Source organism: Paramormyrops kingsleyae, chromosome 8 (assembly GCF_048594095.1).
Source record: "Paramormyrops kingsleyae isolate MSU_618 chromosome 8, PKINGS_0.4, whole genome shotgun sequence".
In the NCBI taxonomy this organism is placed as follows: domain Eukaryota; kingdom Metazoa; phylum Chordata; class Actinopteri; order Osteoglossiformes; family Mormyridae; genus Paramormyrops; species Paramormyrops kingsleyae.
In genome coordinates, this window is record NC_132804.1 from 19,616,279 (window position 1) to 19,641,058 (window position 24,780).

Consider the following 24,780-nt stretch of genomic DNA (forward strand, 5'->3'; position numbering starts at 1 on the left):
AACGGGATGGGAAGCCAGGCCAGCAGGGTTCCTGTGGCCCCAGCCCTGTATAAGCCCTTGCCTGTGAAGCACTAATACACCACCCAGTATGAAGCCCCGTCTTGCCTCCCCCTGCAGTCCTGACAGGGTACATCATTTGGGTTGAGCAGCAAATGGAACAGAGCAGGCATGTTCCTCACTGAGAGCTCGCGACTGCCTCACCACAGAAACGTCCGCGAGCCTCTGACACACTGAGAAACGGATTTGAAATGACCTCCTGTGTACATGCTGGAGACCAGTCCGCCATGACTATTCATCCCAAAGACAGACCACCAGACCGTTTGCCAGCCGCACCCAGTGAGCGTCGCCGTGCGGCACAGGCGGTCGCTCTCCTGTCTGTGAGCACGGTCACCAAACTGAAGAACTGGGCTTTTCGGTCACAAAACGAGCCAATTTCATACAATTAATGTTCTAAACAACCATTCCAGTCAAAAGAACAAATCTGGATGAACCAAGTCTTTATCCTGAGAATAAACGCCGATTTAAGACTTACCCAGCAGGCAAAGTTGGCCAACAAACAAAACACTTATCAGCTAGCAGACGCTGAAATGAGGTTACTTTAACTATTTATTCCTTCTTTTCATGGTTTCCGATCAAACAGAAAGAAATGTTCACCAAATGGCCCTAATAATGCAACCCGTCATTATAAATTTAAAACCGATGCCAATTATATTTGCCTAAGAAGCAATATAAATGACTTAGACGGCAGATCACAGGTATTTACTTATGTCACACAAATCTCAGGAGCCATTCGAACATCTTCCACACCCACTCTTTGTCTTTCCAAAGCACCAAAGATTCATGGGAAACTGAGGACAATGAGGTGAGGTCCCCCCCCCCCCACCCCCACTCAGGCTAGTGCTGACCTGGAGATCAGAATAAGCTCCTGTCCAAAGTTACAGCTCCAATGTAAAAAGCTCTCTCTCTCCCCGGTACCTAGGGTGTCATTGCCATTTAATACTTCTACTTGCAAATGGTTTCCCCTTCCTTTATACGTTGAAGATAAATTCCATCTCTAACTTTTTCCTCCTCCAAAAAACGAAAACCTCAGCTTCAGAAAGCAATTTATCAGAAAAATAGTAATGGACAGACTACTGTAATTCTGTTTTACATAGTGATTCCATTTTCCATAACTACAGTATGCAATTCCATTATCCACAACTAAAGCTGACAATGCCATACTGTAACACGTAATTTAATTGTCCACAACTTCGTGAAACGGCGTGTCTTTGTTTGCGTGGTTTGTAAGCCAAAATTCCTGCCATCTCCCCTTAGTAATCCACCAAATACTTCATGTTATCACTTAAGTATCAGTGTTTAAGCAGTAAATTTCCTACTGCGGCTGTAACACATTAACCGCCACCCACCCATCTGCATTACACTAGTCCAGAGCGAATAAACATTTAGCAAGATCTCTGCAAAGCCAATTAAGCACTTGGCAGGTAAGACAGCTGTTGGGAAATTTAATTTTAAAACTATGTGTTAACAACTATTGCTTGTAGGGAGCAGCTGCTGACATTCAATTCAATTCATCCATCCATTTTCTGAAACCGCTGACCCAGTTCATGGTCTCGGGGGGTCTGGAGCCTATCCCAGAGGGATGGGGCGCCAACCCCTTGCAGTCAGTTCTATTCAATTTGATTTTATTTGTATAGCGCTTTTTCACAACATTACATTGTCTCAAAGCGCTTTACATTATCCCTGCCCAAAGCAACCAGTGAGCAAAGTCAGAGGAGACAGTGGCAAGGAAAAACTCCCTAGAAGGAAGAAACCTTGGGAGGAACCAGACTCAAACGGGGAGTCCATTCCCCATTGGCCCGCAAAGGAAGTCAACGTTATATGAGCAGTGCTGTCACTTCACTTTCAATGCTGTGACTGACATTAAATTTACATTTTAGTTCTTCGTTCAAGTGAGGATTTGAAAGCAGAGCCAAGCAACATGTCTGGAGCAACTGATCTTGTTTAAGGGTACAGCAGTGATATGATTACTCTGCTGGCCATGGGATTTAAACACACAACCTTCCGGTTACTGGCACAGAGCCACAAACTGCTGGACTATACACCACCCCCATACCCCATTCCATCTGTAGTGATTGCTTTGAGTGTACATGCTATGCAAATTTATTTCAAAGAGCTCATTTGCCTTTTAAATAAAAGCAAAAAATGACCAGGTGCAAGCTTTAAAATAATTGATAAACACATCAGGGTCAATTTGTGTAACTTCAGCTTTACTTTGGCTGCCTCTTTTAGAGACCCGATAGGACATTTCTAGTTCTTCTTTGATTCTGCACTGTGGATGCAACATCAGTAGCAGTGCTGGGAATCCGGGAGTAAAGAAAGAGGACATGGGGGCCCATGTGGTCTAAAAACACTGGAAAGGGGGGCCAAGGTAATCAAACCGAGAGAGAGAGAGAGAGAGAGAGAGCGAGAGAGAGAGAGAGAGAGAGAGCGAGAGAGAGAGAATAAGGGACAGGCGGTGAGTCAGAAAGAGGGAGACAGACAGAGACAGGCAGGAGAGCAAGAGACAGAAAGAAATGGACAGACAGGCAACGAGAGAGAAAGATGGAAAGGCAGGCAGTGAGAGAGAGAGAGAGAGAGAGAGAGAGAGAGAGAGAGAGAGAGAGAAGTAGTGAGTGTGAGAGAGAGGGGGGAGAAACAGAGAGAAAGATGGATAGAAAGAGCTAGAGAGACAGATGGACAAACAGGTAATGAGTGAGACAGAGATGGAGAGACAGGCTGTGAGAGGGAGAGAGACAGAGGAGGACAAACAGAAAGAGAGCAAGAGATAGAGACAGATGGACAGCCAGGTAGTGTGTGTGTGTGTGTGTGTGTGTGTGTCTGTCTGAGTGAGTGTCTGAGTGTGCGTGAGAGAGAGAGAGAGACAGAGATAGTGAGTGAGAAAGACAGAGAGTGACACAGAAAGTGGGGAATGGGGGGGGGGGGGGCACAGACGTGGCAGGAGCAGCCCTCCCCAAATCTCACTTCATCACCCATCCCTCTGACAAGCTGAGAAGGCGCTCAGGAAATCTCAAAGAGGGAGTCTCTTTGATGGCACCGCCATTAATATAATCACCTGCGAAAGAAAAGAAGCACCGGCAGAGAGGGGGGGCAGTCCAGAGAAGGCAGATTAAAAGGGAACGTGTGAAAGGAAAGACAGCAGGAGACAAGGAGAGCTTACCCGGGGGGGGGGGAGGGGGGGGCACGAGGACGAAGAGTTCTTCCATTAATATCAGATGCTGGCTTGAGCTTCCTCCACAGCATCTAACAATTTTGGCTCCGAGTTGACAAGTAAATTACTGTATTGGCTGGATCCCTCCGTCTATTTCTGCCCTTCGACTTAAATTATTTATAAAATTTGCATCAAAGGCTGCAGTCCCACACGCGCGTGAACAGGGGCGTCGCTCGTTCCCACGCTGGCTGCCCGGAAACTACAGCAAAACGCACCCCTAAGCGTTTCAAATTACCCAGCCGTCGCATAATAAACAAACAAAGACATACAAATAAATAAATAAAGCGAGGAATGCTGCCAGCAGCCACACCCCCACCCCAAACAGCGTGCCAAGACACAGAACAAGGGAGAAAACGCTCAATTAACTACAGCAGCGCACACAAGAATCAGGACGCGGGCCTGATCTGATACATCAGCAGAATGAATGTGAACAGCGTGAGCGGGACAGCAGCGATAATGCCGGCAAATTAGCCACGTCAGCTAATGGCCCCACCAGCTTTTTCCTTCATTCTTTATTTATTTATTTTTGCTGAGGAGCTTGAAAAGCACCAGGGCGACTTCACTGTTTTAGCAAGAGTCTGCAAACAGATGACAGGCCAGGTCTGCAAATAAATCATAATACATGAAAGCGTAACACACCGGCTACACGGCGGGATCGTCACACCTGAACTGCTTCTCTAGTGATTATGGGATTGATGAGGGTCTACGCAATCCCACTCCGAACTGGAAGCAGGGGGCTCCGGCTCCTACTCCGGCCGAACAGCCAGCTTTGCCAGGGCCTTAGTCTGACGGTCCTCACAGGAGCGCGAGGGTCACTGCTTGGCTCGGTTCTGCCAGAAGTCTCGTTTCCGGGTTTGAGGCTGTGTTCGTCTGCTGGAGCTTTGCATCTCCTGTGTGGCAGCGTTCCTCATCCGGGTTTGCGGGCATGTTGCCTTGGCATGTCGCTTCCGGGCCAGCCAAATTCCTGCCTCGGTATTAGGTTTGTGGTGAATTGGGTTTGGCCCTGGTTCATTATGTGGAGAACCACCACCCACCCCCCCCATGTCCCACCATTCCCCTGGTCTCAAAGTTGTTAGCTGGATTTTATTAGCTGGATGCTGGTTATAGCATCACAGCTGCTCTGTTGATTAGGGAAGTGAGCACAGTCCGTGTCACCTTGGTCTGGCCTGGAAATGGGGGGATCCAAGCTCTACTCAGAGAGCTTCCGTTATTTCAGATCATGAGATTTCATGAGGAGGCTCGTTGGGACGAGAATCAGCTCAGGAGCCAAGTGCGGAAGCACCGCCTTAACATTCAGTGTATTAACAAACAAGTCATGAGTTTAGCTAAATAATCGGAGGAAATGTACTGAACAGAAACACTGTCCGTCCATCAATCAAAAAAAGGGGGGGGGGGGGGGGGCACACACACAACTACATATCCCACGTCATTCTCATGGAGTAACAGCCGAATCAAGTCGTACAGCATTTTACGACATCACCCGCTCTGCCAGTTCCGGCACCAGGACCAACTGTGGGGGCTAAATTTGTCAAAACGAGCGTCCATTTCTACACACTGCCGGCTTCCCTGAGAGTGAGACATTTGTCCGTCGCCACTTATGCAACACAGGAGCTCTGTCTTGCTCTCAAGATCGCCCCCATCAGGACTGCGTACCATTCGGGTTAGTATTCAAGTGCCGTAGCGAGGCTGTCGGAATCACTCATATTACCAATTTATTCTCGTTTTGGTTTTTGGTTTCGCAGGTCTGTGGGCAGACTGGAGGGGGGAGGGGTGATCAGAACAGGTTACTGTGAGCGACGGGACAGGAGGGCAAGGCTCAGCACATTTATCTACCCTCTTGACAGGACTACCCGCTCCAGAATCTCACCTGGGCACCCAACAGCTAATTCCTTCTCATCCCGGAGCTCATATGCAGATTCCATTACGGAGCGTTTTACAGCCCCGATCCGTCAAAGGGTCTCAGAACGGCTGGTCTGTTAGCCGCAGGACTGAGCAAATCGGCCTCCGCTTTTGGCCTCCAGAAGCGAACTTCAGCCATGCTGCAGGGTCACATCTCAAACATGGAAGAAACAAAGAGCTTGGTCCAGACACTTCAAAAGACAAAGCTGAGCGAACCAGCCCTTACTTTGCGGAGACTGACCGATACAGCCCATCTCCATACTTCACGGTGATCATAAATCCAGGCCGAAACAGGGTGCACCCACATTTCCATTAGTCAATCACTCCATTCTACTCAGCACTGAAATATTTCTGCATCTAGGCTCAGGATGAGCCATCATTCGGTGCCAGTCCTGACCGAAATCTCTCTCCTTTCAAACCCTTTATGAAACATCCCGAGTCGCTTCTCACTGAAAACTATCCACCACCCACCACTATCATCTCACTTCATTCCCCCACATACTTCAGTCTGCTTTTTGCTTCATTGCGAGATCACACTTCAGAAACCATCAACCTCTCAATTTCAATCCACTAACAAGAAACTAGCCAGCAAAATGAAAACATCCAAATCACACCCCGGCTCTCTGAACTTTACAGTCGGCTGTAATTCTCGCCACATTTACAGGAAACGAGTGCACATCTGGGGAACGGCCACGGGAAGACAAGGTGCAACCACCGCTACTAGCGAGATTTGTTATACAGCCATTATAAGTGCCTTAGCCATGGTGAGAGAGAGCCCCCGGAGGGCCTGAACTGCAATTACAACTCTGCGACAGCTCCCTCAGCCCGAAACACATGCCATACACGCACGTCTCCTGCAAATTTCTATTAACGGCCAGACGCGTGTCGGAGCAGAGATAAGGTGCAGCAGAATCTCTCCAGCCAGCCACAGAAATAGGACGGCGTGCAGAAACACAGGCCAGTATCTGCATCCCGAGGACATACTCAGGTCATAATTTCACTTTCATACACAGAAGAGCAGTTCAGACTGAAGAAGTCTTCGGAGGACGGAAATTCTCAAGAGTGCAAGATATTTTCTCCTAACATGATATTATTTTGGAGACCAGACGGGACCTTTTGACTTCACTAGGTACAAGAAAAGCCAATTTAATACGGCTAGACTAAAAGAAAATGGAAGAAAGTGATTTGTCACAGAAGTCTAGAGAAAGACAGACATCTTTGATCATAAATTTTCATTTGGGAATATACCAAATCCTTTTTTTCAGTAGCATAAGTTAAAAAAAAAACACCAATTATATAAGGAAGCATTCCACTTTTCCCTGCAGATTAGTAAGGTAAAAATCAATCCTCAAGACTCAAGAAAAAGCAAGTAGTAGACAAAAATTACCTTAAAGATGAACTTATGGCTGAACCTATTTTACATTTAGAAGAAATCGAATTTTAAGGTACTACCCAAGCAAGGTGTAAGTCCTACCTTGCAGTAAACAGTGAAAGCCTGTCTTCATCATGCGCGATAGGCAACAGAAAATAAGCATTAGCCCCACCCCCAAATAAATGTTCAGTCTAAATAATGTATTTTCATTAAAATCAGACCCCCCTAGTGAAGACTTAACCCCCCCCATTACGTAAATCTGAAGTGCCGAACTGCTCCGAGTTACACTGTCGATTAGGGACACACCAATACCATTTTTCTAAGACCGACTACGAATGCCAACGCTCATTTCGGGACTCTCCAACCCACCATTTAGAAAGTTACGAAGTATGGTGAGACTAATGCAGTGTTTCTTGTGGATCAAGAAGCTTGGCCTGGGGGCAGAACCAGCGAAAAAATGCAGACAGACCATTTTGCATGTTTCGTTATTGTTATTGTTGAGTAATTTATGAGCTAAATTGAGGAGACCGACTAGATAACTAGCTATCATTTCATGTGAATGGAACTCTGCCATTTAAATAGTTTAAGGCTATTTCAAAGTTTGGTGCCACTTTGCAATAAGGCTACCCTTATAAAGGGATTATACATGGTTTATAAGCAGGTTATTAATTAGGCTGTAACACTTTATAAATCATTACTAGACAATTATAAACAAGTTATACCAGTTTTCTTCATATTAATGAGTTACAAGCATTTATAAGTGGCAAAGGGAGCCTTACTGGAAAGTGGTACCTAAAGTTACCGTAGCAACCAGGCTAGCTGTCATAGCGACTAGGCAACCCTAGCGACAGGGGGCCATTTCTGCTGCAAAGTCTAATTTAATTTAAATTCCGCTCACCAATAAAAAAAAAAAAAAAAAAAAACAGTGCTGGGTTCATAGTGACCGCAACCACTTGCAGCGGCTGTTGAATGGCTTCACATAGACATTAAACAATCCTGAAAGAAATAATGTAACATCAGTGGGCAGGGGGCTTACTCTGATATCAATGAAGAGATTTTGGCGTGGAGGCCGCCACAGAGAAATGTTACCGGCGGAAGCTCCGCTGATTCTTAGAAGAATGTAATTATAACTTATAATCAGGGATTAACATAAGTGGTACACATGTACGCATTTGGCATATAAAGCAACAAGCACAGCAAGTTCTTGTCGTCACAGCGCAAACGCGTGCTTGTTTTATGCGTTTGTGCGCTATTATGACAAGAAATCACCATGTATTTTAACCTTTAAATGGCAAAAGCGATTTGTTATCGATGCACCCCTGCTGTCAACTATTAACTGCTGTAACGTCTGAATTTTCAGGTAAATCTGGCAGTGCCTAACTGTGCCCATTGTATCCCACCCACAGTGGGACTGGGAGCCTCTTATATTGCCAGCATTGCAACATTGGTCTAATCACAGTAGGTGGGGGGGGGGGGGTCTTTTGGGAAAGTAGGTGGCAAAGGCAAGATGTTAAGCGAAGACCAGCCTGCTGTCTCATCAAGTCTAAAACCCAAACTGGATTTTCATTATTTACATTAAGTGCACAAAATAGCCTGTCATTTAAACACTAAAAACAGGGGACAGTCGGAGTAGCTATTGCTAATTCCACACCCGTCCTTGACAAATTGATCTGAAGACTTATCAGCTACAAGGATCTCGATTCAGTGGATAATAGAACCCCCCCCCCCCCCCCCAAGACACACACACAGTAACTCAGCAGTATAAAGCCCATCACAGAATCAGCCAGCAGGAAGATTGAGTTATTGGCAGGATGACAAGATACAACAACAATACTACGAACTTGGGGGTCCACTGGCCCCCGTCAAACCCACCACAGCAGCTGTGTTTGCCTGCCAGCATTTTATATTCACCTTCCTGTTTACTTCCTTTGCATATTATTAAAAAGATAAAAAGAACAAAAAAAACATTTATCTTTGTATCGTCTTCATGAACTCTATCAACTTGTTGACAGTTTTACTGTGTGCTGCGTGATTCACTCTCTAAATCATAATCACAGATCATGGATCTAAATAAGTGATGGAAATACTCGCCAATTTCATATGTGCCATTGTGCGAATTAATTGGAACAAGCAGTGATTTTCAGTTTCATTCCTGAAAGCCAACAATATGCCTTCATTAGACACTTATTCGATGGCCTGTGGTCACGTCATCATATGCAGGAAATTTCCTGATGGGTCAGTCATCTTTCAGCATGGTCTAGCCCTGTGACACATGTCGAAAATGGTGAGGAGTTTCATCAACAAGAAGAAAATCAAGACACTTGACTGGCCTGGAAAACCTCTGGATTTAAACCCTAAAGAGAATGGGTGGGGGTGTGTGTCCTGAGTCTGCCCCGGAGTCTCCTCCCTGTGGGACTTGCCCAAAACACCTCCCCAGGGAGCCGCCCAGGACGCATCCTAGATAGATCCTCGAACCTCCTCAAGTGGCTCTATTCGATGAAGGGGGGCAGTGGCTGTACTTCGAGCCCCTCCCAAATGTCCGAGCTCCTCACTGTGTCTCTAAGGCTATATGTGTGTGTATGCACGCGTGCATGTGTGTATATATTATATATATATATATATCACGTCCCCTCCTCCTTGCATGTTAGCTTGGGCTCAGCACAGGCATGTGGAGATCTTTAGCGCTCTGGCTGAACGGCACAGCTCTGCTAGGTGCCACTGGGGGGGCGCTCTCACCAGCTGCTGGGCCCTGTCGGCCTCCTCACGGACCCGGGCACGCTCCCTCAGCACGGCCGCGCTCTGCTCCTCACGGCCGGCCTCCTGCTCCCGCCGGGCCACGCGGGCCAGCTCCTCCTGGACCAGAGCACGTTCCCGCTCATACCTGCACAGCAACACACAGGCTGGGGAGACGGACGGAGGGACCAGCGACCCGACGGGCGAACGTTCCGTCACGATTCCGCCGAGCGGAAGGATGACTGACCGCAGTCACCACTCAGGGACAGCGCTGATCCAGCAGTTCGCCTATCACCCCCCCTGCAACCCCCCAGCTGCCGCACATTCCACCACCCACATATTTACATAACTAGACAATTTAACTGCTCATTAAGTCCTTTGTTAGCTGAAAAAGCAGCACTGGAGGGGGGATTCCTGGAATGTATGGGGCTTTTATCAGAATATTTAGAAATTGCTAGTATTTCTGCCGGTTTAGAGAGAGAAGTATAAGAAACGACACATCGCGGTCCCTTCGGACCCCGGACCGAGAAACACTGACGTAATCTTTTTCGCAACAATTCCAAGACCCCCCGCAAGGTGCCGCTAATCCCCCACCAAGGCTCCTCAGGTTCTACGGTGGTTACTTTAAAAGGATGAAATTAAGTTCTTCATATGCAACGTTTCCTCTATAAAACAAGCTGAACCTTGTTTAAATGAAACATTCCTATCCCCAGCTCAACAAACAAACATGGTTCGACACCTACCTCCGGCGCAGCTCATCTTGCATCTCGGAGGTGCTGGGTCCTGGTCGTTTACCTGCAAAGGCAGTCTTATCAGGAAAGACCTCTGGCTCTGGTAGGGCTGCGATATGCATGGTTCTCAATTACACCTACCCCAACATTAGTTTGTCCCAATATTATATTATATTGCTTTTCAATATTAAATCATGCCCTATTTTTCCCTTTTATGATTAGCATGTCATGGCAATGTAACCAGATTGGATCTATGCTTCAGGTGTCGACAAGGCGGTGCAGACTACCGGCTTCCCCCGAGCGGCTGTCAGAGGCGGCTGGTCTCTGGGCTGCATCCCGCATCCGCTGCAGAACATCCTCTGAGAGCTGAGATGGGACACGTTAATATAAATAATGCTGTCCCCTCACAAAGAGCTCTCTGTCCTAGTTCCCAGTGCCGAGGACTCAAACCTGTAGATTAATCTAGATTAAAACCACAGATTAATCTTTTACTCCAGTACAATATGCTGATTGTGGTGATACCGGTGTTCTTTGTCGAGTTAGGCTACCGTAGTGCTAATCGATAGTCCTAACGCCTAACCCTAACCCAACCCCCCCCAAAAAAGCATTTGTCGATAGAACACCCTGGTCCAAATCATTAAAACGAACATACACTTTATAAATCTGACATCTGTTGCTCTCAAATAGAGGGTAAACAAAATAAAGGGTTGGAGACATTTGGGGTCAAAAATGTTGCTTCCTGTTCATGTCTACCAAGATGTTTTCCAGGTGTACAGGACAGAAACGAGAATAGTGCAGCCTTGGTCTACATATAGGCCTACGATTCTTCTTTAAATGATTTTAAAAAATACTAATACGATCCTGTATGCTTTGTCCTCACAAAGACCTTCAAAAGGGTTAAAGGACTTATGGGATGTTCCTTAAATGAAATGGGGGAGTGAAACGTTCATCCATTTCTTTGCGGACCTTGTTGAGTTTCTAGTTTTTTTCGCTTCTTTTTAATCGCCGTGCAATGACGACAAACACTTCAGGCATTATCAAAATGCAGACTGCGCACAATGTAAAGTAAACGTAAAAGAAATAACGCAGCAAATAACCACATGGACTTCAAAGTCAAGTGTAGTCCTCTTTCACCATCGCTATTGTGGGTAACTGTCCTAACATCAGCACACGCCGAGCCGTGTCCTGCACACCGCATGCTAGAAATTTCGCTGCTTTCGGAGCCTTTTAACCCCGCAGCGAGATGTAATTAACCCGCACAGCTGTAGGTACCGCCGTTCCAGACCCAGTCTACGAAAATCGCCGGGACCCTGCGGTTCCACCACCATGGTCAGGCGAGTTCGTCCGGTCATCGGAAACATTTTGTCCAAAGTAACTATTTTTTTCACCCCCAGTTAGCTATACGGCCTCATCGCATGGTGGTAAACGTGCACTTTCCTAGACCCTAGGTGCCGTGTGACATTCGCGCTGCCCACTATGGTTTGGGTATGACAGATATCATTACCTTGACTCCGTTAAGGATTCTAACCCGATCCTCCTCGTCGAGACCGAAGGACACTCTCCGGGTCGAGCTCTCACCGGCCCCCATACTTGGCGCCTGTGCCGCCGGTGCTTTAATGTTAAAGGAGACCGGGTTTATCTAGAATAGAATTTCTTATAGCGGACTCTAAGAAAGGTCACCGTCTTGGACAGGGCAGTATTCTGAACTGCCATTGGAGGATTAGCAACGAAACACCAATTGCGTTTTATGATGGTCCTTACGCGGTCGCAAAGGACGCTGGGACCTGTTGTCCTTGTTTTGTCCCGAACCCTCGATTTTCTGTTTAAAAAATTACTTTTTAAATAATGTTTCAAACTTAAACAATAGATAAAACTTGTTAAATATTTATTTGCAACAGAACAAAACGGTGGTAATTAATTTGATGATAATTTTATATTCGTATATCAGAGAAATGTGTATCAGAGAAATAAAACTGCAGCAACACGTGAACCACTAGAGGGCCTCAGTTTACATTAAATTTAACAGCAAATAATAGTAAAACTCTTTTCAGAAACCTGTGAAACCATTCATCCATAAAAATTATTAAAAACTATTCAGAAACAATAATTTAGCTTATGATAAATGACTACATCAATTAACACTGACATCAATCTTGAATCTTGAACAGCATATTTAACTTGGAACTTGTTACCTAACATACTGTACAATCATTTATTACAGTCAGACTATATTTTGCTATTTGTCTTTGGGAAATGCATTCAAAATCACCACAATTTAAACATGTCTAAGGGTCTGTTATATGCTGCAGAGCAAGGGCGGGGCATGCAAAAAGCGACAGACAATGAACCCAGTCAACACAACACACAGTATCAGCTATTACAATAAGACTGATAAACACATTATGCAATTATTTCCTCCACATAAAAAACCTTTTTTTTTTCTGGCAGAAAGTGGCACCTGAAGCAAATAATTCATTAAAACAATTATTATCTTCCCTGGTGGTTGTGACTGACAATAATATATGTGTTGAGCATTGGACTTATTGGGAATCTTTGTTTTGCTGCTTTGTGCTTAAATTAGGACTTTGCATCCTGGTTCAGAAGGTCTGGGCTTAACACAATAATTCCACATCTCATTAGACCTCCAACAACCTCAGGAGTCTGGGGGGGGGTGCCGAATTAGCTCACTCACAAAAACAGTTATTAATTAAATCCGTATACATGCCAAACGCCCACAGGCCCCAGAATTAGTGAGTATAGAAGCATTACCTTACCACCTACTGCAGCTAGGTGTTTGATTGGACAAAGGACTCAACATGACGGACCATGTGCCTCCCCATTGGTGGCCTGCCCGCTTGCTACCAATCACTGAATTTAAAAGAATTGTTCTGAAAAGCATGCAGGCAGGTGGCCAAAGGAAATGGACAGATCTGGTTCCAACAAACAGAAAGGAATTATCACAGAGGTCATGCAAGCAGATTCAGGGCCAAATCTGAGACCAGAGGAATAGCTGCAATTTTTAAATCAAAGTCATTGTTTTACCAGAGGATAAGGCTAGTTTGCTACTATATACACCAGCAAACATAACTTTACGTAGAAACGTCACATTCTGTAAAAACTGTTAAACTAAGAACTTGTGTCTCATTTAAACTTGCAAAGCAAAAAATCAGAACACTCAGCTTTTGTGTGCAAAATATTTTCTTTAATTAAAAAAATAAAATACACACACCACACATGTACAGAAAACACACCACCCCCCCATAAAGCAGAGAGACCGCGGGTCTCGGATCCTCGTTGATTGCCATCAATGTCTCTTTCATGTACATCCAATTACTCAGCATATCTGCAGAATTAGTCAATCTGAAATTAAAATGTAGGAACTGTGGGGAAAATGAAAGTAATGAGAGTCTCCTACAAAACAAACGGTGCTAAGAACTCCACAGAACCTGATTTTAGTGGTGCGAGCAGCTTTTGGTCACAGGCCTCAAAGGCAGAGTCCAGGGAGGTTCTGCGGCTCTCAAACTTAGGGACTTGAAAAGCACATTGAAGTTGATCAAGTGTGAAATATTAATAAAGCAAGTTCAGAAGGTAAATAATTGAAAGGCAGTTACTTGCATCAGGTGGTTGAGCACCCGGCTGCAACAAAATCTTATAGACATTCACCTCCAGGACCAAAACTAAGAAGACTCATCTTAAACGGTCTTGGAAATTCAGGAATCACTGATTTAGCTCAACGCTAAGGTGCAAAGGAGCCACGTGGCCACCTCCTCTGCAAGGCCAAGAGTCTAATCTCATTTGCACAAAGGCCTCGCGTGGGGAGCCCACAACATGCAGGAATGTAAAAGAACGTCCTGGAATACACACAGCGCAGGGTATTCAAAGGCCACCTATCTTACAGTTCCCCCAAAGCCTTCCTTTAACAGCACAGGAGGGCTGATCAAATCTCGGATGTAATACATTCCAGGACCAGAGCTGAAGTATCGAAACGGTCACAGAGAACAAATGATCCAAATTCACAGATATCATGCAAAGATACGGCCAGATAGCCAAGAGTCCCAGCTGATCACTGACGCTAATTTTCACATTATTTTTCCAGTCGATTTCCTTAAAATTATTTTAATGGGGTAACACTTAAGGTGGCTGTGGATTGTGCAGCTCAAATGCATCTTCTGAATAAAACACAAGGCCGATTCCCATGGGACCAAGCTCTCTTTGGGAGAGCTTCAGAATACTGCTCCCTTCCCTGCATCTATGAGTGACTGTCCTGCTAGGAATGGTCTCGCTCCCTCAGCCAGCTCCTCTTAGGAGTTGAAGGCCCTCCAGCGGTCACTGTCCACACTATTGATGCTGCCCACGGGATAAGGCCCTGACACAACATCATCCAGGTACGCAGAGGAGCTGTCGATGTGTGTGCTGGAGTAGAAGTCGGGATAGAGGTCCTTCCTGCCCACGGCATAAGTAGGAGGCAAGTGTACATCCATGTCCTCTGGCTCGTCTACCTGGGATCTGTAGGAGAAGAGGATCTTTGGCTCCGAGCTGCAAATGGAGACAAACAGTCATTGCTGGTGATGGAGGTATTTTTTTATGACACAAATGATCTCAAAGATAGTATCAGGAACTCAAACTGCAGTCAAATATTATCCTTCACAGCCAAGTAGCATGCGGAATATTATAAATAACTGCCTAATAATCATCTGAGCCATCCTACTGGTAAAAAGGCAAGGAATTCATACTGAAGTCCTATTAACTACTGATTAAGTAATTAAGGAAAATATGCAAGCAAGAAAACAACATACCCAAAAAAGCCTTTAAGGAATGTGACATAGATGAGTGGTGCAAAGGCAGAGAAGTAGAGGAATGTGGTCACATCAACACAGCTGCAAGGAAACAAACCCAGGAATCAGCACAAATACAATCAACCAAATGGCAGTGTGAGGAAGAGCCAAGGCAAAAAATAAATAAAAAAAACTCACAGCTTTGGGCCTACTAAACCAGCACAGAGTGTGCATGGTCAAATTACGTCCAACCAAGTATGAATCCTGGGTTTAACATATTATCAAATGTGAGCCCAATTCAAAAAGGATGAAAAACTGACCAGAGTCCCTCAATGATGTCCGCACACAGCAGAGCGCTACCGATCCCCTGTAGCAAGTTTAACAGGGACAGGATGGCAGCATATACGTAGAAGGTCTTCTTGGCTGTAGATACAACACTGTGCATTAAAATTTGGCATATTAAGCAAGAAAGACTGTCTTTCTACTGATCTCAACTGATCAAATTGCCTACACAACAGGAGTTGGCGACAAGTCCTCTTGGTAATTTTATTAAGCTGTACCACGAAGGAAATCAGTACCTTTTGTGTTGGGCTCTTACTAATAATGAAAAAATAACTATTTACACTCACATGGTAGGAAAATCCTCTCTCTCACAGGAGTCTTGGGAAGGATGACTATGAAGGAGTAAACCTTAAATTCAGAGGAAGAAAAATTAATCCTCAAAAAAATCATTCAATGTGATTCTTCAAGCAGCTGGTTTTGGTTTCCATAGAAGGCTGTGTTCCTGATTAAGCGTCAAAAATACGCCCGACTTACCAAGAAGAAGAAGCAGGAGCTAGCCAACCAAAAAAGTCGCCCCCCATGGCCATAAATGTTAAAGTCCTCTGCCGACAGGTGCCTATCAGGGTAGAGGATCTCCAGGGTGCCCTGGAAGGCAGCATGACACAGGCAGGTCACTCTCTCAGCATCAGTGGGTCACAGATGTGTCATGTGCCAGTTAATCCTGAATCTACTTTGGACATTCAGTCCCTCTTCTTCATTCAATATTTGCTTTTCCATGACGATATAATTTCAGTACCAGCCAAAATGTAGAATTAGTTTATCTTTATACAGTGAAATATAAACCAAAATAACACAACCAATATTCATCAGCATATTATCAGCAGTTTGCAAAGATCCCTGTTACTAGCCAAATGGTGATGTTAGTGTCTGATGTTAAAGCACCAAGGATCTCCACTGACATCAATTACAACAGATCTGCAGGTGACACTTTAAACATGCAAACGCTCACATTTTCAAAATCCATAAGGGATCGTCCAATTAACGGCTAATAAAATCCATTCACTAATATATTGCTAGTTTTCCTCTACGAGGCAAAATCACAAGTTGCAGACCCACTATCATTATCAAGACAGCCTCTGACCTGCGTGACGGAATATCCCAGAGACAGCACTGTTGTGATCGCCAGAACACGCTTGATGCTCAACTTGCTTTCAAGGTGACCTTGGAACAAGAGGGAGATAAAACGCAAAAAAAGAAATAAAACCCAAAGATAAATGCAGATGTCACGGTACAAAGGATGTGATATATTAACAAAGTACTGCTTATGTTTAATGAGTGTCACCTGACCAGTACTGCAATAACTATCAATACAAAAATGAAACACATTGGTAATTCACATGTATTCCACAGGCAAGAAATTGTTTTTATTTATTATTTTCGTCTGTGTTTGTCAAATATACTTTTATAGATCTTACATTCCAGGAAATGTCATCGGCCTTTTAAGGAAGCAGGAGTACAGAAATTATATTTTATATTTTTACCTAACATTTGCATATACATAATTTTTTTGCTGAGAGATAAAGGGGTTTCCTACAAAATGACAAATGCACAAAATGTGCTTTATGACAGTCGTACCGAAGGCCAGCCCCAGTATAATGACGCTCAACTCGATGGCCAGCAGAAAGAAGCGTGTGATCTCCCACAGCACCTGAAGGGACGACATACCAGCCATTCAGACAGCTACACCCCGGGCTGCATTGGCGAATCAAGAGAACAGTTTAGTGATACTTTATTAATCCCCAGGGAGAAACTCTCTGTTTGCCCACCCCATCTTGCTCTCCATGAGACACGCAGACACACATGCAGGTGAGACCATGCGTGGGGTGACAGTGAGGGTCAGTCAGCGTGCAGGACGCCTGGAGCTGGGGGTTAAGGGCCTCGCTCACGGGCCCATAGACACGTGCCTATTCTGCCAATGCTGGGGCTCAAACCAGCAACCTTCTGATCACACGCACAGAGGCTTAGCCTGCTATGCCACATGCCAACCCCAGTCAATCTGGTAAAACCTAATTTATAATTCACTTATCCACGTGCCGTTATGGTCCACGCAATTTGCGTGGCGTAAATTTTGTCACCATGATTGTTTGCAGGGACTATAAGCATGCAGCCCAGTGGAATTTTTGCATATTTCCTATGCATGTACAAGGAATTGATAATGTATGACTAGGTGTTTCCAGTAGGTGGCAGCACTAACTTTCACAGAGCTGAGGTCAAAGATGGAAGTGAAAGAAGACCAGTTGTAATTACAGATGCTTTTGATGAGCAGCTGCAATAACTATCAATAGTGCAATAGTGCAAGAGGTGCAAAAGAACCTGCACATACATATCTTCCCACTGAAAAAGCACAAGGACATATTCCGTAGCATGAATTCACATGTAAGCTTCATTCAGACCAAGAAGACAACATCTGCCCTCTGCTGGTCTGGTGGAATATCACTACTTTCTGCACCAGCTGAACATGACAGCCTACATACACCGACAAATGTAGTAGGCATGCAAATGTACAGGCACGCAACTACAACTACAACTAGGCTTAAGACTAGGGAAGGTTGACGTGTAATACCTATGTGACAAAGAAAACAGTTGTCTTCAAAGAGGGGAAACTCAGAAAAACATTTGGCGTAAAATCACGGGAGATTTTGCATACTGACCGTTGTCCTTAATTCGCGCATGAGTCATTTTATAGCGACAAAACTTGCTGAATAATCATTCAAGGAAAACAGGCAACTGTGTGTTCATGAGAAATACAAAACACAAAAGAAGGAACAAAAACAAGAATCTGGAAAGTTCCCAAAAAACACAGCTTGCACCAGGGAGATCCTCCTGATTGGAGACGTCTCGTCTTACCTTGTCGATAATGGTAGCGGCGCTGGAGGCGCTGACCGTCATGGAGACGACGGCACGGGTAATCCCGACCGCAGCAACGACAAATACCTGCAGAACATGTTCACGGTACCCGCTGAAAACCACTGAGCGAAGCAGGAGTCAGTGGAGCACGTTTTTAAAAACAACAAGTCGCAGCAAATTTCCTCGTTATCCACCTAAACATTCAAAGTCAGGCAGCTGACAAATACTCGCTTACATTTCCGATACAGCTCGCTAAATCTGACCTACCATCCATTCGCACAGACAGACGAAGTCAACAATGCAAAATAAACACATGCACATACACACAGTATTACATATATATATGACAGAGACTGTTATGCTGATGGTTACCTGCTCTGGACCGCCCAATGCTCTACACTGCATGCACTAGTTAACCACACTGAAAACTCGTCCAGTAAAGCCACCAGTTGCTATTGTCAATGGCTGAAAGTGTCAGATACATGCGAATAAGTGCCACAATGCTCTAAGATAGTCCTCCTCACCAGTATGTAGAAGGTGATGAAGATTGGGCTTGGGGTGAGGTGGATCTTGGCTCGAGCTGATGGCAGTTTCCACAACAGGAACCCGAAAAATGCCACGTTGGGCACCAGGAGCAGTAAATCCCAGAAACGCACCCTGGCGAGGAAAAGGTGATGATACAATAGTCTGCAGTACCACATCACACTTATCTGATACACCGTTTCAGAGTTACTGACACATAGGTAAGGTAAGCTCAATGCTCGCCACTGCTCAGCAAAAACCTCTCGGGACCAACACAAATAACACTGATATGTACTGATATGTACGGGGGGAAATCTTAGAGCTGACAGTGTGAATTGAACCATGTCAACAAGGCAAACCCAATTCCAGCAAAAGCTTTTATTGCTTTCAGATTCGAAAGCCTCCGTTGCAGGATGAATATGGAAAATGAAAGTATAATAAAAGAATAGCAGTCCAGGCGCAACCAAACTAAATTTATACTGCCTTTCGTTTTAATTGTATCCTTGATTTGAGAGAAAATTTTATGTAAATAAAGAATATAATCTGAAAATGACTCAAAGCAAGGACGCGGAGGTGGTGTAATTGATATCCCTACATACCAGGAGTCGCCGATGTCTTCGTAAAGAACCTGCAGACACTTGTGCGTCTTGGTGCCGTTGTTTCCGCCGTTCACCCCCCAAACGGGACTAACGGAGCCGTTCTCCATCGCCGCTGCCGCCGATCCCCGAAAGCTCAGCGCCGCGTCGGTAGCACCCGGCGTCCTGCGGCGCTTCCCGCCCCCGCTTCAGACCGTCCTGGCAGGAAGAGCGGAGGGCAAATCCGCGGTCACTCCACCGCCTACTTCACAGTCACGGTTAATGAGCTCACACACCGCCCGCTTCTGCTCTCCGGAACCGTCTCGACGGATAATACCCACCGCAAAATTTGAAATCAATCGGGTGCTGCACAAGTGGGAGATGGAGCCACACCGTGATGGCAAAAAAGAAAATCCCGTCGCGGGGATTCATTGAATGCACCATAGCTAAGGAACTGTCCCTTTTCCCTCCATACACATCCAGACTGGGGGGTGCGCATGCAAACCCCTGAAATGGCACCACGTGCGCCACCAAATGTCACCCGCGCGCTGGCGCAGCGTCCCTCCCGTCACCGATTCCCATCAGAATGAAAGCCCGCTTCATTAACAAAAGCCTGCCGCGTTATTAACCTAGTTTGAGTAGCCAGTGACGAAATCTTGAATTACTTTCAAACCCCCTACAGGAATAACACAGCGATCCCATGATCATGACACAAAACACCCACTTCATAAATATCCTGAGATCATCGGAGTGTGACGATACATTACCTTTAAAGAAACCTAAATAGAGCAAAATGACCCAAAGCACCATATGAATAATATATATGGATTATAAATACACACAAATATACAGCGATATACAAAGGGATTCAGTATCTAGACAGATCAGATAGCTGCTATGTATTCGAGCTGTATACTTACTAAATGAAGTTTCACTACATAAACGAAGAAAAGTCATATGTAGATCCCTTGACTGAATATCCAAGGCTACTGTACTAAAGAGACAGTTGAATGGTAATTTTTACTATTCTTAACGAAGAACAAAGTTGGAAAAACAAAAATGAAAGCAGCTAATAGCGCCGGCTCGCGAATTTTCCCAGTCAGCTGACAGCGGCCGCCCCGCAAAACCCGCCCCCACTCCTTTTTTGGAAAAGTGTGTCATACTTTTTAAGAACCTGGGAAACGACATGAAAAAACGCTGCGAGAGCCCTTCAAACATTTTCATTTTTATTTGGTAAAATACACTGGTTTTAAGTTTACCTTACGAATGTATAATAATAGGGATGCATATTGATGTTTGACATCGCAATCCGGCGAATTGCGTTGTTAGAAGACTTAAATTCCCGTTTCATTTTGGATATTTGTTTGATGGTGCATTGTGGGATTCGTAGTCCTTTGTTTCTTTATTGACAGAAATTGGGTGTTTTAAATGTAAAAATAAGTAGGTCGTATACGCTACAAATCTAATATTGACACTGAGCTATTTGTAATGCTTGAATGTAACATAAGCATAAAGGAACTGAAAATGTATTAAAGCGCGCCTGTTCTGGCCGTAGACCAAGTCTTATTGGTTTTTCTTATTTGCTAAAACATTAAACTCTCTGAACAAACCTGAAAAATGCCAAAACTCATTTATTTGATCAATCACATAAACCGTAAATGATGTTCACCTAGTAAAACTCAACTTCAAATGGACACATTCATTAAGTGGAATGGAGGATCCGACGCGGCTGTCTACCATCCTGTCTACAGGTATCACTCTCAGCAAAGACCTTCTTTCAGACTCCACAAGCACTGGCACAGTGGCAAGAGGAAGGTGTGACGATTGGTTTGTTCTCCCTTCCTTCTCCAGGTAATAGTGAATTCCCTGTCCGCACGTGTTAATCATTGTAGAATGAACCCATGGAAGATGATGTAATGCAACAAACAAATAAAAGCAGGCTCGTGAAGTTGCTTATCTTTTATGAACAACTTTAGTTGTTACAGTTAAATATAATGTAAGACAATGAACAAAAAAACTTGAGAAATTTGACAAAAGTGTATATATATATTAAAAAAAAACTATATTAAAAAACTATATAAAATGTTTTAAAATCTCATCTTTTATTATATGTAACGCAAAATAATCAATTTTATATGGTAACGTATAGGTCTATATTTTTTCCTTAGTTTATGTAAGATTTGTCATTTTTTTCATCTCTAACACTGGTCGTGGATTTGGTTTAATACTTTTATTACAGAAATAAATTGTAATATGATAAAACTAACTACCACAGAGGCAAAATCAACAGTTTAACTAGGCCTGCATAATCCATGTCAGGAGGGATGCTATGAACTACTTCAGGTTTTACAAACTACTTTACAACCAAAAGGCTCAGGCGCTTGGCTAATTAGTTCAGTTCTTCTTGTGCTTTTACTGGTTTGTTTCCTTGATTGAAAGACTAATCCAGCTGTTTCACATTAACATCAGTGACAGATGCACGATTATAGGAGACCAACCAATCAGCACACAGCAAGAACTCAGTGCTTAAGTGAAATCCAGATCCTTTTGATTGAAATGGTAGCTTACAAACCCTGTCGTAGCTCATAGTGTCCCCCTGACAAGGGTTAGATGGTCACTGCATGTAAGCTACGATGTTAATATCTACATCATGCTTTATGTACATGCAGTAATCACACGGCAAGGACCGCAACAGTCACTCAATATCATATTGCATGTTAAAAAACACAATGCAAAGGTCACATGAGTCCTGCACACACTCTCCAATCCAAGCATAATAATTTTCATCCTTGCTGTTTCAGTCACTGAGACAATGTGAGAACTTTAAGAAAAATTAGTGGAGGAGAAAAGTGAACAAGCACTAGTCACCAAAAGACCACGGTCTTGCACTCTATGAAAATATTTTGGATTCCATAGATATTTAGCAAAAACAAGGGATTTGTAGGCACTGCTTTGCATCAGCACAGCTCACCACAACAAATCATCCGAGAAATTCTACTGGCAGACAATACAGGTTCTATTTGGCTGTGTTTTATTTTGGATTTTATTTTCTAGATTTTCATTTTTAATAAATATTACAATAGTTATAAAAATGTGAAATATCACAAAGCTATTTCCCCCAATATGGTGCAGCCCTATGAATTGTATAATTTGAGCCCATCTTCAAAATAATTGTAAAAGCAGAGTTCACTAGATGTACTCATATGCATTGTGCCTGTAATGCAGCAGGTATCAGACAATTCCATCACGGTGTGGCTCCATCTCCCACTTGTGCAGCACCCGATTGATTTCAAATTTCACACAGGATCTTGTTTTTTGGTCCATTTTTAGAAGTGCCTGGCCAACATATCGCCCAAAGGAGAGCTCCTCACAGCCACCTTCTTGATCAATCTTCCGCAGACGCAGCATCACTGCTTCAGTCAAAGAAGTCTGGCATTCTTTCCTCTTTCTTGATCTTTGGCAGTGGTGAAATGGAGACTCAGGTGAGCTCTGGTCTGACATTTCCGATAGGGATGGGGATGGTGGTGGAGGCGGCAGGCATAAGTTTTCTGAAAATGTCTCCTGCTCCATGTCAGCGACAGAGGGCCCCGACGCGATGCACTCCGATTCCAGTGTTTGGGACTGCCGTTTCCGTGGGACAACTGGGGAAGTTGTTCCGGGCCCGGACCCAGGTGGAGGCCCAGGGGGGAGGGGCTGCACGTCGTGAGGGCCCAGCTGAAATAATTTTGTAGCGGGCCTGGGATTTTTCCGCGGCGGGCCTGCTTGTGTCACAGCTTCACTGGAGCCCTCGGTCTGAAATGACGATAACAGGATGCATTACGTAATGTACAGGCACCAGGTAACATGCTGAAAAGCAATGCTGTCCCAGAGCACTACCTAAAAAGTAGACGGTGTTTCCTTCCTTCGATCCAGTCGCTTCAAGAAACTGATTCTGCAATACTCACATGCACGGTGCACAAAACACATTTTATTGCAATCAATCATTCCGCACTCAAATTAGCCGATATTCGCATCGTTTGTTTGTTTGTTTAGTCGGAGCCAACAAGGTGCAACACAAATATAATGTTCAGATAAGTTTTTGGTTTAGCTGCTAGAGCTACCCCTTATAAACAACTAGCTAGTTCAATAGTGTCACACAGCGAATTAATTTGGGTTAGTGCAATTCGCTACTTACCACATCACTGGCCACGTTGGAGTCCGTATCCCTGTGACTAACGTAACTTGACAGCCAGCCCAGCATGGCTAGGATAGGTGAGCGTTTGTTGCCTCTTCTTCCAGCGGTTTTCCGTTTTGCTTTCACATATCTGTCTCTCAGATATTTCCACCTTACCCTACAGTAACTTTCATCTTTACCCAATGTTTGGGCGATTTGCTTCCATGAATTCCCGCACAGGAATATATCCCTGTGCTCTTTCAAAAACGCGTTATATATGTGCGGGTTCCTCCGCACCTCCTCACACAATCGCTCATCCAAATCACCCATAATGACTATTCTTCTTCTAACCTTTCTTTCTGGATCCCGGCTCTGTGAAAATCAATGCTGCCACCTAATGGAAAACCCTAATAATGCATCAAGTCTTTGCACGTTACTGAACTAGGCTCGGCGCCCACAGAAGTACTCACCCCCTCTGTAGGGCCGACAGCTACGTCATCAGGGAGTGGGGAAGGGTGTGGCAATTAAGTTTAGCACGGACATTCTAAGTTAAGTAGGCTGTCAAATGATCCACACCATTGTCATTTAATCGCATATGCAGTTATTCATATTCAGAATACAAATTCAACTCTATTAAAAATATTGGCTCATATTATCAGAGTTGCCAACTCTGGTCAGAATCAGAATCAGCTTTATTCGCCAAGTCTGCTGGGACACACAAGGAATTTGGTTCCGGCTGCTACATACTCCCTAGTACACAGACAATAAATGAAACTGTACAAACTGTACATGTCAGTTGGCTGACATGAGACTCAGCCTGCGGGCTACACACACACACACGCATATATAGCCGATATATGTATATACACTGCTCAAAAAAATTAAAGGAACACTTTTTAATCAGAGTATAGCATCAAGTCAATTAAACTTCTGGGATATTGATCTGGTCAGTTAAGTAGCAGAGGGGGTTGTTAATCAGTTTCAGCTGCTTTGGTGTTAATGAAATTAACAACAGGTGCACTAGAGGGGCAACAATGAAACAACCCCCAAAACAGTAATGGTTTAACAGGTGGAGGCCACTGACATTTTTCCCTCCTTATCGTTTCTGACTGTTTTCCCACTAGTTTTGCATTTGGCTACATTCAGTGTCACTACTGGTAGCATGAGGTGATACCTGCACCCTACAGAGGTTGCACAGCACAGTCCAACTCCTCCAGGATGGCGCATCAATACATGCCAATTGCTAGAAGGTTTGTTGTGTCTCCCAGCACAGTCTCAAGGGCATGGAGGTGATTCCAGGATACAGGCAGTTACTCTAGGAGAGCTGGACAGGGCCATAGAAGGTCCTTAACCCATCAGCAGGACCAGTATCTGCTCCTTTGTGCAAGGAGGAACAGAATGAGCACTGCCAGAGCCCTACAAAATGAAAGGGTCTGGAGAAGCTGCGGAGAACATTATGCTGCCTGTAACATTGTTCAGCATGACCGGTTTGGTGGGGGGTCAGTGATGGTCAGGGGAGGCATATCCATGGAGGGACGCACAGACCTCTATAGGCTAGACAAC

The 24,780-nt window shown here is 44.5% G+C and overlaps 2 protein-coding genes and 1 long non-coding RNA gene across 5 annotated transcripts in view; all 3 read right to left on the reverse strand.

The window, feature by feature from the left end:
- Nucleotides 1-11,720, reverse strand: part of LOC111856427 (MICOS complex subunit mic25a-like) — a 53,269-nt gene extending 41,549 nt beyond the window's left edge. The window contains exons 1-4 of one of the 2 annotated variants that reach the window (XM_072715432.1): nt 11,508-11,720; nt 10,291-10,369; nt 10,016-10,067; nt 9,276-9,420 (exon numbers count right to left, since the gene is read on the reverse strand). In XM_072715432.1, the coding sequence (XP_072571533.1) occupies nt 9,276-9,420; nt 10,016-10,067; nt 10,291-10,369; nt 11,508-11,591 (360 nt within the window). In that variant the 5' untranslated portion in view covers nt 11,592-11,720. The remainder of the gene's footprint in view (nt 1-9,275; nt 9,421-10,015; nt 10,068-10,290; nt 10,370-11,507) is intronic. The other variant, XM_072715433.1, reaches the window with a different exon arrangement.
- Nucleotides 11,721-13,231: 1,511 nt separating this feature from the next.
- LOC111856431 (transmembrane protein adipocyte-associated 1 homolog) lies at nt 13,232-20,190 on the reverse strand. Of its 2 annotated transcripts, XM_072715434.1 has the most exons (12): nt 19,985-20,190; nt 19,406-19,430; nt 19,089-19,283; nt 18,492-18,624; nt 17,968-18,054; nt 16,696-16,768; nt 16,202-16,281; nt 15,595-15,705; nt 15,408-15,468; nt 15,099-15,201; nt 14,800-14,880; nt 13,232-14,539 (listed from the first exon to the last, which is right to left on the reverse strand). In XM_072715434.1, the coding sequence occupies exons 3-12, from the start codon at nt 19,193-19,195 to the stop codon at nt 14,305-14,307; spliced, it is 1,071 nt and encodes a 356-aa protein (XP_072571535.1). In that variant the 5' UTR covers nt 19,196-19,283; nt 19,406-19,430; nt 19,985-20,190; the 3' UTR covers nt 13,232-14,304. The 2 variants fall into 2 exon arrangements, with proteins under 2 accessions (XP_072571535.1, XP_023692151.1); XM_023836383.2 differs by lacking the exon at nt 19,406-19,430.
- A 1,888-nt stretch (nt 20,191-22,078) lies between these two features.
- LOC111856432 (uncharacterized) lies at nt 22,079-23,720 on the reverse strand. The gene is made up of 3 exons (XR_002841138.2): nt 23,239-23,720; nt 22,941-22,995; nt 22,079-22,856 (listed from the first exon to the last, which is right to left on the reverse strand). It is a non-coding gene; the product is annotated as an uncharacterized lncRNA (long non-coding RNA).
- Nucleotides 23,721-24,780: the final 1,060 nt, after the last annotated feature.